Here is a 12,182-nt window from a genome sequence, read left to right on the forward strand (position 1 = left end):
TGTCACCGGTTGAATTTCAAAATAAAGACTAAAACTGCACAGGTAATAGGCCCTATGAGGAATGGCCATGAATAGTGCTCTGGAAACCTATGGCTCTCTGTAGGGCACTAAGTCCTGGTTCATTGAAGGTCATTGGGAGTTCTATCACTTGCTTCAGTGGAACCAAAATCAAGCTGCAAATGGGGAGAGATGCCGAGAGAGAAAATTGCTTTCCAATAGAAAGGGAGTTAAAAAATACCATGGGGAAAAATGCAATGTCTGAGCTAAATATGGTGCAGAGGAATATTTGCTTAAAGTTTGCCCAAGAATATAAAGGGGAACAAATCATGGAAACGTTTTAATTGGTTTTAGGTTCAAAGCTTCTTTTTACAAAACCTAAATCTGGACCAAATTTAATCCAAGAATGTCCCTTTGTAAACGACTTCGGCCCTTATAAAGACTTCAGGGCTGGTCTTGCCTGTTCTGGTGCTCGAACCATCTCCGCCAGCTCTTGAATAAGGAGGGCCATGCCATCTCCCCTTGGTTCCTGTGAGATGACATGACTCTGCCTCTACATTCTGGATCAGTGGTGGGCAACCTGCGGCCACGGGAAACTGTAGGGGGCTCTGCCTGCGGACGGTCAATGTCAGCAAAATGTCTCACGTCCCGCAGTCAGATTACCCTGATGGGCATGTGGCCACTGTTCTGGATCATATTTCTAAAATGTATTGGGGATTATGATGTCTCTTGTGATCTATAGTATTGAACCCCTCTACTGCTTTAGGGATGTGTATTCTCTAACTCCATTCAGCTATGCTGCCTCCCCCCTCAGCACAATGTCTATTTATCTTTTCTTTCTGCATTATTTATATCCACCTTCTTTTTGTGATGCTTCACACCTACTCTCTTCTATCCTCTGATCGTCCTTTTGTTACCTTACCCTCTCCCCTAGTCACTCCTTTTTTTTTTTTTTTTTTTTTTTTTTTTTTAAAGCAAGGTTAGTAATGTGTATGTTGTCTCTCTTGTACAGCTCTGCTCTTTTACAATTAATCTGTTGGTAGGAAATTTAAAAGCTTTCTGATACACCAGAGAATAGTGATTCAGAGGCCAGGATTCTCATTAAAGTTGTTGCAGGTGATGTCACCCTGTGGTGGTTAACACCCTCATCTGATTTCTTGGTTTAGGCTACGTTTAAAAGAACAAAAGTGCCACATAGAAAGAGAGACACTTCAGAAAAATTACAAATGAATTTATTTTACTATTAACTGTGCTCTAGCTCAACCAGAAGTTATGTGCAGGAAACTCTTGGTGAAATTCTATGGCCTGGATTATGCAGGAGCACAGACCAGATGATCGTCATGTTCTCTTCTGGCCTCAATTTTAATGAATTTATGAACATGTAGTACATTTCTGCACAGTTATGAGGGATGTTGTAAGAAGGGAGGGGAGAAAATGGAGACTTCCAAATATATTAGACTTAGGAAGCCATTCATCTTTTTGCTGATGTTTCCTAACTTTTTGTCATGTGCTTTTTCTAGAAAATACTTCTATTCAGAGGCGGGCTTTGCCCAAGACCTTATCTTGCAGTAATGTCTTAATGCTGAATTTATGTTGTCACTTTAGTTTCTTTGGAAACAGCCAGGACGTTACCAAAACAGCATTATGACTTCACTGACATAACCTCAGTAGAATGACTTAATTGAACAGAAATATAGTCCATGATTCAGCACAGCACATAAGCTTGTGCTCAATTTAAAATCCCTTTTATTTCTGTGGGGTAGGCACACATTTTAAGAAATTTCCTGAACTGGACACTTAACAGGTACCTGATGGGGTGCATAGGAGAGAGGTTCAATCTGTTTTTACTCTGGAAAATGTGCACTTCATATGTATTTTTTTTCTTTCTGTTAGTGGAATAGAATTTTTAAATGTGACACATACAGAATTTTTTAATGATTGTGTCCAGTAAAGAGTATACGTCTTAAAGTAACTTCATTTCCCAAGGGTGAAATAATGGCTCCAGTGAAGTTAATGGAAGTTTTTCCATTGACCTCAATGGAACCAGTAATTCACTGTCATAGTTCAGTCTTGATATTAGTACTGTGGTCATAGTCAGTCCCTCTATCTGGTAGTTTCTCCAGATTACAACTCAAGTTGCTGGATAGACCGACACATGTGCTACTTATACTAAGCTTGTACTGTGCGTTACTTTAGACAGTGGGAAGGGAATATATGGAAGCCATTTGGGTGAAGGGTCAGATTACTTGAAGTAAGGGAGATTTTAAGACTCGTAAGATGCTGGGAAGGGAATGTTTGCAGGAAGGCTTGTGTGCCTAAAGGGAAGATCTAGATGTGAAGACAGGTTGACTGCAGGTGAGGGGTGGGGGTGGGGCAAGACCTGCCCTGTTCGTGGGGAGAAGGATTTTCTGGGCAATCACAGAGGAGTTGGGAACTTGGCTGATGCACTCGACTGGATTCCAAGCTCACCCCAGGACAGAAGTAAACTCTGAATATTGTTGATGCTTCAGACTTGTAATGGCTTGTTATTTTTAGGCCGTTAGCACTTCTCAACAGTGCCAAAACAGCTATAACAAATTGTTTTTGTCTTTAAATAACTTCATTTGTACAGTGGTTTTTATTGAAGCTGATTTCAAAAGCAAAATTAATGAAATGATTTGTTATAGCATTTTGACAGGTGCTTTTAGATATTGCTGCTATTTGAAACCAAATAGCAAGGAGAGGATTAGGCAGACAGTCTTCAGTCTTCTTATAAAATTCCACAGTAGCATCTGTGTGTAAAGACAAGACTCAGTGATCTAAGGTTAACACTAATGACAACAAATTTGGATAAACCAAAAAGGTTTAAAGCACTGTGGAAAAACTCAAGCATTCCTCCACTGAATATAGTGGTATGAGGGTCCATGGGTCTGGAGCCTAGGGTTGCAGGGTCCTGGGCAACTAAAATCTATGTCACCACTAAGGAACTAGATGTAGCAGCACCCAACAATTACTCGAGGGGTAGACACCACAGGAAGTATTGCCAGAAAAGGCCAGAGCTACAGGACTCTGCAGCTGCCTGATGCACACCAACGATTTAAACAAGAGAGCCCAGAGAGCCATCTGAGCAACAAACTCTGGCTTGCTACTCTATAGACATCTTCACTTACCCTGTCTTGCTTTTTAGTCCTGCCCTTGACTCCGGCCTGGCTTGACCTAGGTACCCAATCTCAACTCCTGCCCTTCAGCCCCAGTCCGATGGACACTACAGGTCCAGCTGCCTAAACCCCAACCATTAGCAGTGCGCTGTATCTAAAGCTGCATCCACCCAAAGAGCTTCTAGCAGGAAAGGAGCAGTAAAATTGCAACACACATTGACAGGCAACAGAGTGGTTCCCTGTGGTGGAAATATTAAATCAGTGTTATACACTGGCCTAGAGGATGTCAGATCATATCTCCCTGTAATGGCAGGCCCTAGGAAAGAGAAGAGCCTCCTATTTACTCAAAGTGGAGTTATTTTGGTAGCTGAGGGAATCGAGATTTGTGTGTTTGGTGCTGGAGGTGCAGAGTTTGATCTGTTCTAATATCTGGCCTGTCTGTATAGGCACATATGTAACCACTGTGAATTCTAGCTGCAATGGGTGTTTCTTTGAAAACCTGAATTTTAAAAGATTTTTTTAATTGCATTTTCTTCCCAAGTAAATATGTAGAGCCCTGCAAATCCACAGATACCTGCCTTATATCCTCTGATATCCACAGACCATTTTTGCGGATTGCGAATCAGTTGCAGATAGAAATTTTGTATCCACACAGGGCTCTATAAATATGTACATAATGTTTTACCATTAGCACTAATCACTGGAATCATGGAGTCACACCTGAGAGCATCTAGCATATGGAGAATATACAAAGCTTCCTGCTTGCTTGGCACAGGAAGGAGTTCACTCTTGTAACAAACAAGATTTTTATGAAATGGAAACAGTATATTTTGTCTCCCACTGCTCACCAGCTGCAAACTGTTTACTCGAGAGGTGTTGCTGAGCTGGCAAAGAACATATATAGTCATTGCCGAAGCTGGGAAGTAATTTAAGGAAGAGAAGACTTCATAGGTAGAGAGAATCAATCAATTTGTGTTCACACAGATTTTTATTGATAGTGAGATATATCAAGTATAATACACAGCTGCAGGACTTATTGGATGAGATAATGAAAGGGAAAACATCAATTTGCAATTAATGTGATGAGAATGCTAATTGTTAAATCATGAAAAAAACTAGAAGTGCTCCAATATATTATTTCTTCCTGTAATTTCAGATAGTTGCTTAAGTGTGGAGATAATAGTGGTTTTTCACATCTGGCTAAAATAATTGAAGATCTACCTCCATTTTGCCCCGAGGACTATAATAACCTCAGCTGTGTGACAGCAATACATTTCAGTTTCAGTAGTAATTATTTTATGATTGTTTCTAATGTCCTGCCTGAACTGTAGTATTAAAGGATTGTGTTACATAGTATGTAACACAGTTTAATCCCATCTACACATGCAGCTGTATATATCAAATGTTGTTATAAGATGGCTGAGAGATAGTATGTTACAACAAGACCCTGCTATGAAATAACATTTGCTATGTGGAAAGACCTTTAAACTGTGCAATCACATTGTTCTGTTAAATGTTCTATGCACTGCTAGGTCCTCTCTATCCAGGGGTTTGAAACAGAGTTATTATCTTTCTAGCAAGCAGTACTTAAAATAGTTCTTGTTAATCCAATTTGAACTCTGTATTTGATATTCCTTACGGTAGGTTGCAAAAGAAAAAAGGTTGGTTTCTGTGCCCCTCTTTCTGTTTTCTGATAAATTACCTAAAGAAAAAAAAATGTTCAGTCTTCTTTAAACATGCTTGCTTGTTTTTACCTTTAGAAATATCAGTCAAGTGTGTGTGATTTTTTCACTGATTCTGCTGGAGTACTTATAGTAAATCTACAATTTGTATACTGTCATTAAAGTGCATGGGGATATGAGATCTTTAACAAACATACTGTACCTTTCTTCCAATTGCTTATTGGGGTTTTGAGTTAAATAGTGGGTAACAATAACAAGGAAAAACAAAGAATTTTAAACTGAATAAAAATAACTCTGTCATTTAACTAGTTTCTATTTGCTTGATATCTCTAATGTCATTCTTTTAGGTTTTAAATTGTGCAAAGAGTCATCTAGGAAAGACAAAACTGGATATCTAATGGTAGGAGAGGGAGAGGGAAGCATGCAGATGGAAAAATGTTTTTGGAGAGCAAAAAAAAATACAAGCCTTCTTTATACTCCATAAGGAAGCAAAAAAGGTCACAGCCCTTCTCCCTCTCATTCCTTAGCGTCTGTATAAATGATTTGCCGTATTTACAAAAGGCAGAGTTGCTGTGACTCATAGTGGAGAAGGATATATGATAGAACTGGGTGTAGGGATGGGTAAGAACTGACATAAGAGAAAGCGAATTCTGGTTAGAGTGAGGTAAATGGAAAATACATTTGCAATTCTATAACAGGATTTTGATACCAAGTATAGCCAAAGAACACACATTGGAGCCAAGATATACTATTGGATTATATGCTCCCATGAGTCTAGCTGGTGGAGATTGCTGAGCAGATGTGCTTGATTCAGTACATCTTCTGGTTACCCTTATTACATGCTATGCATCTGAAGAAGTGTGCTGTAGCCCACGAAAGCTTATGCTGAAATAAATGTTAGTCTCTAAGGTGCCACAAGTACTCCTGTTCTTTTTGCGGATACAGACTAACACGGCTGCTACTCTGAAACCTTATTACACGGCTTCCAACTTGCGGACTAACACTAGTCATATGAGGCTGTGATGATGCCCTACTGCCAGAGGAAAGGTTGCAGCTGTTTCTATAACCTCCAAACTTGACAATTGTTCCACCTCAGGGGTGCTGCATGGCCAGCACAAACCCAAGCTGAATCTAGCCATGATAATACCAGGTTAGCAATGATGTTTTGACCACAAGTATTCTGCAGAACTGATCTGAAGATTCTTACATTGTGTTAGTAGAGAGAGAAAGCAATTCTGATTTGACTGCAGGAATGGAAACTACGGGCAATCTGTCACCCATTTTTGCCATTAATTAAACCACTGAGAAGACTATTAATAAATGATGATAAAAATACGCTTGTAGAGCCACTGGAGTGTATGATGGAGAATTGGTTTTAATAAGTGAATAAACTAGAATGGATTCCCCACTGTTTCCTATTATAATTTCTTTGAACTCTGAATCAGTATCACTAGCTGAATGATTTTCTTTGATCTAAATTTAGTGTGTGAGGCGCCTTTCTTAAAATAGCTTCAACTACATCCTTTTCTACCCTCCCTCTGCCTGTTTCCATTAGATGGCAAGGGTCATTGTGTCTCCCGATAGTAAACAAGTTACAGGGTTTTAATTTTTACTCCTTGCACCTACTAGAATGTTGACCTAAGGGAGAATTTTATAAGTGTCTAATAAAGGGCTTAAGAGTCCTGCTTAGATGGCTTTTAAAATCTTCCCTCTAGCAAATTATTTCAGCGGTATGACAGTACTGAAAGTTGTCCAGTTCTAACTTGAACCATATTGTTCTCAAACCTATTTTGGAACCCCTATGTATGACATGACCCCTTCTGGAGCACCTACATGTGGCATGACATTTTTGGGATTCAGTGTTTTGCTTAACAATCTTCTGAAACAAATCCTTGGTTATGATTGACTTCTGACACTACTGAATTTAATAGAAAGCTTCTTTACCTTTTAATATACTTAACTACTACAGTGATGGGATAAGAACGTGGATGGAGATTAAAAGTATTCTGTTCTTGCTTTTCAAGTCATATGTGGAAATAGACTTTTTTGTCTTAATCATCTGTACAATTCTTTTTGTCTCATATTTCTGCCCCAGTCTCCTCCAGTAGGAGTTGTGGGAACTCAGCACATTTCAAATTTAAACCATTTATTCTTGCAAGGAACTCCCACTGATGTAGTGGAATGAGTATGGAACATTTAATAAATAGAAATTTTGCAGTTAACCAACTCATTGTGCAGCTCAGAGAGCGATTTTACCTTTGTTGTTTTGTCTGTGAAGGGATCTTTCATAATGGCCTGTGGGAAATCCAGACTGCACACAAAACTTAGTAAAAATTATTTGGACCTCTGAGTAAGAGTTTACCAGACACCACTTTAAAAAAAAAAAAACAAACCCCACTACTCCTACTTCTTGATTTATTAAGTATTCAAATGTGCCAGTTTTCTCTATTCATCCTGCCAAAAGGAATAATTGAATTACTATGTTTTTTGTTTTGTTTTTCCCCTTGGACTAAATGAAGTAAAATTTGATGCATTAGTCTCTGTAAAATAAGGTCAATTGAAAAAGAGTTGATTGTCCTTTTTTATTATTATTCTTTCTAGGTGTTCACAGCCAAGTTTAGATTTCTTGGCATAATCATGGCAGAAGGTGGATTTGATCCCTGTGAATGCATTTGCTCGCATGAACATGCAATGAGAAGGCTGATCAATCTGGTGAGGCTAACATGAGGATGCTTTTTTTTTTTTTTTTTTTTTTTTTTTTTTTTCCCCCAGAGCTGACTGCAGCAATTTTATAATCACAGTTAAATAGGCTGCTGCCCCCACATGTTCTATTGTGTGTGCATTTAGAATGACATCTTTTGGATTTTTAGCATGGTTTTAATTTAAATATTTACAAATGGCAGATGCAGATGATACCTTTCTGTTTACGATATTTACCAGGGTTGCAGTTGAACAGCATATACTATATCTGCACAGCTACCTTCTGTACCCATAGACTTGTGTCAGTCAATATAAAACCTAAGGCCCCAATTCTGCAAACACTTGGACTTCATAGAATGACACACATGTCAAGTTTCTCATGCACAACATTTGCAGCATTAAGGTCTAAATTTGGAAGACCAAGACTGTAAAAATAAATGAAGTAGTTGAGAGGCAGAACCTAGAAACTGTTTTCCCTAGCTCTGCCACTGACTTGCAACTAACCTTGGGCAAGTTGTTTTACCTGTCAGTGACAATTTCTGAACTGTAAAATGGGAATAATTTAGTCTTTCACCCATATTTGTAATGTATTTGAAGATCTGTGGAAGAAAACAATTTCATAAATATTTGTTCTAAATATTGACAGGTGAACTGTGTCCAGCTAGGGGAAATATGGTTACAAGTTTAAATATAATTTGGCTATTTTAAATATTTTAAGATTAGACTTATACGCACGCATACAACCTCTTCCTTTAGAGTAGACTATTTCCCCTTTTTTACTTTTGCAGGTTTATTTTATTTCAATTCCTGCCTTAGGGCTGGAATTAATGCCTCTTTGAGGTAGTGAGCACCCTCAACTGCTATTGAACTCAATGGGAGTAGAGAGCACTTGGCACCTTGCAAGACCAGATCCTTTTTCCAGGGCTGTACTATCAATATTTTAACAAGGGCCCATAACAAATATTTTTCCCCCTTAGCTTGTGACTAACTGTGTTCTAGCGGTATGTATGGCTAGGAATGATGAATCTATTAATTTGTGTTCCCATTTAAACAAAACCACTTTCTCCTACCCACAGCCAAGAAAGGAGGCAACAAGCTTATATTAAACTGTATTTTGAAAGGAGTATTAATATCTTAGACTTTGTTCCTGAAAGTATACTGAGTCTATTGGTGGTGTTGCTCAGTGATCAACTTTCGAAGGGGGAGTGGAGTTTGGGATGAAGATTTTGTAAGGAGGAAGGGGTAACTTCACATGGTAAAATACGTGTTTGGTGCATCTGGTCCATTTTAAAAGGCAAAACATTTGCTCTTAAATATTTGTAAGGGTCATGCTTGGCACAGATAGTTCAGCAATATCCAGAAAGAGAGCAAGTCAGAGGCCAGGAAATCTCCTACACTTGATCAGGGACAGAGGGGGTCTCCCAGCTGTATAAAAAACCCACGTCCATGAGGAGAGTAGCTCGGAGCCATGCTCGTGCACTGTCTGGCTACATGGGCACTTTATAGCACTGCAACTTTCTCGCTCAGGGGTGAGTTTCTGAATTTACTGACAAAGGTCTAGTCTACACTGACAACCAGAGCTGGCCCCAGGCACCAGCGTAGCAAGCAGGTGCCTGGGGCCTGGTCCACACTACGCTGTTAAACCGATTTTTAACAGCGTTAAATCGATTTAATGCTGCACCCATCCACAGTACACTGCTCTTTATATCGATTTTAAAGGGCTCTTTAAATCGATTTCTGTACTCCTACAAAACGAGACTAATGCTAAAATCGATATTACTATATCGATTTAGGGTTAGTGTGGACGCAAATCGACGTTATTGGCCTCATTATTTTACAGTAGCTACCCACAGTGCACCGCTCCAGAAATCGACGCTAGCCTCGGACCACGGACGCACACCACCGAAGTAATGTGCCTAGTGTGGACGCGCACAATCGACTTTATAATATTTGTTTTATAAAATCGGTTTAAGCTAATTCGAATTTATCCTGTAGTGTAGACGTACCCTGGGGTGGCCAATGAAGAGAGGGGCAGCACATCCAGCCGTTCCGCGGCAATTTGACGGCGGGGCCATCACGCCCTCTCAGAGTGAAGGACCTGCTGCCTATCGTGGCTTTTTTTTTGTGCTTGGGGCAAGAAAAACACTAGAGCTGGCCCTGCTGGCAGCGCTAAAAAACCCACCTTCCTGAGAGGTGTAGCTACCAGTTCTGGGTGCACATCTCCCAGTGGTGGGAGCACATCTCCCAGCACTGTTGCACTGTCTACACTGGCACTTTGACACCGAAACTTGCTGTGCTTGGGGGGAGAGGGGATGTTTTTTCACACCCCTGAGCAAGAAATTTGCAGCTCTGTAAATTGGCCGTGTAAACAAGCCCCAAAACAGTTGTGCATTACTGTAATATTTACTCAGAACCTGTTAGTCTACAGGACCGTAGATTAAAATTTGCTTTTAAAAATATTTCATTAGTGTGTTGCTGAAGATTATGAAATCACATCTCTAAAAAATCCTTGCATAGATTTTTAGATGCACAATTTGAGTATTCACTTTTAGCCTTAAATGCTTGGATCTTCAGACATACAGTTTTTAAAAAAAAATCCTTCAAAAGACCACCCTTATCTAAAATACACATGCAAGCCCAGGCTGCTGTCGGGCATAGGGGTACCAGTTTAATAATACTACATAGGGCCCCATAAATCCTAAGGACAGCCCTGTGAGTTACTCTTCTATGGCCAAGTCCTGCATAATTGAAATAAATGGAAATTTTGCCAATACCTTCAAAATGACCAGGAGCAGGCCCAAGGGATTAATTTTTCAGAGGTGCTGAGCGCTCCCAACTTCTTTGGAGTTCTGGGTGCCTAATACCTCTGAAAATCAGGGCCTAAGGGCTTGTCTACATCAGAAAGTTGCAGCGCTGGTGAGGGAGTTACAGCGCTGCAACTTAGGAGGTGTACACATCTGCAGGGCACCACCAGCGCTGCAACTCCCTGTTTGCAGCGCTGGCCGTACTCCCGTTTTGTCTCGGGTGTAGAGGATCCAGCGCTGGTGATCCAGCGCTGGTAATCAAATATAGACACTTACCAGCGCTTTTCTTGACCTCCGTGGAATAAGCAGGTATCCCAGCATACCTGAGGAAGCCTCTGGTAATCAAGCTGGTCTCCTTCCCCGGTTTGCTCTCGCGTTCCCCGAACCCCGAGCAAGCAGGTCTCCTTCCCTGCGGTTTGCTGGGTGGTTCCGGGAACGCGAGAGCAAACCGGGAAAGGAGACCAGCTTCGCCGCGGTTTGCTCTCGCGTTCCCCGAACCCCGAGCAAGCAGGTCTCCTTCCCTGCGGTTTGCAGGGTGGTTCCGGGAATGCGAGAGCAAACCGGGAAAGGAGACCAGCTTCGCCGCGGTTTGCTCTCGCGTTTCCCGGAACCACCCTGCAAACCGCAGGGAAGGAGACCTGCTTGTTCGGGGAACGCGAGAGCAAACCGCGGCGAAGCTGGTCTCCTTTCCCGGTTTGCTCTCGCGTTCCCGGAACCACCCTGCAAACCGCAGGGAAGGAGACCTGCTTGCTCGGGGTTCGGGGAACGCGAGAGCAAACCGCGGCGAAGCTGGTCTCCTTTCCCGGGTTTGCTCTCGCGTTCCCCGAACCACCCAGCAAACCGCAGGGAAGGAGACCTGCTTGTTCGGGGGTTCGGGGAACGAGAGAGCAAACCGGGAAAGGAGACCAGCTTCGCCGCGGTTTGCTCTCGCGTTCCCCGAACCTCCCTTGAAGCCGCCCAACAGCGCTGCAGTGTGGCCACATCTAACACCACTTGCAGCGCTGGTTGCTGTAAGTGTGGCCACTCTGCAGCGCTGGCCCTATACAGCTGTACTAATACAGCTTTAACAACCAGCGCTGCAAAATTTTAGATGTAGACATGGCCTAATTTAATGCAGTTGTTAGCTCCCTCAACTAATTGAAGCCAGTGGGAGCTGAGGGTATTCAGTATTTTACAGGAGACATTCAGTGTCTTGTAGGATTGGACCTTCAATATGAAAGCTTTTTATCATGGAAAGAGACCCAAATTCACAGAGTTATTGTTGGTTTTTCTGTGGTGTTGTCACAAAATGTCTGGCTGTACGGCATTCGTCTTAATTCTTGAAAATGTGCAATATACCTTGTTAGCGTCCATAGGTATCTTTACAGAGATTACAAAGATTCCCAGACAAACACTACATTAAAGTGGAATTAAGATTGGGAGTACATGCGGTGAAGTCCCAAACCATTCAGTTATGAATGTTTCAGACACCTCTAGCCATTCAGATTTGCCCTTTACTCTTAACCCAGACTATTTTAGAATCTTTTATATATACATTCGTGTAGTCTGAAATTAATATCCAATATACCTATGAGTCTTGGCAGACAGGCCTGGTGCAAACAGCACAAAATGTAAAAAAAAAAATGATTAAAATAGAACTACACTCCTTGTTGCAAATACTTTAAATTTTTTTAAAGATGTCACAGCACTTAAACCTGATTTAACAACCCCTCAAGCAGCCAACAAAGACTGCTTACTTACCTGTAATTAAAAGTGGATCAGAATTGTATTCATCACACTTGCGATACCTGGAGATGCTCTCTTAAGATGCAGAAACTTGTACAAGTTTCATTATAACATTTTGCACTGTGGATTCTGTGATA

General features: G+C 41.1%; 1 protein-coding gene across 2 annotated transcripts in view; it reads left to right on the forward strand.

Moving 5' to 3' along the window:
• SMIM14 (small integral membrane protein 14) overlaps positions 1-12,182 on the forward strand; it is a 65,825-nt gene that overhangs the window by 13,582 nt on the left and 40,061 nt on the right. Inside the window, exon 2 of one of the 2 annotated variants that reach the window (XM_050948112.1) lies at positions 7,418-7,528. In XM_050948112.1, the coding sequence (XP_050804069.1) occupies positions 7,454-7,528 (75 nt within the window). In that variant the 5' untranslated portion in view covers positions 7,418-7,453. Of the gene's footprint in view, positions 1-7,417; positions 7,529-12,182 lie in introns of those variants that run through there. The other variant, XM_050948111.1, reaches the window with a different exon arrangement.

The sequence above is a fragment of the Gopherus flavomarginatus genome, chromosome 3 (genome assembly GCF_025201925.1).
Source record: "Gopherus flavomarginatus isolate rGopFla2 chromosome 3, rGopFla2.mat.asm, whole genome shotgun sequence".
NCBI classification, from domain to species: domain Eukaryota; kingdom Metazoa; phylum Chordata; order Testudines; family Testudinidae; genus Gopherus; species Gopherus flavomarginatus.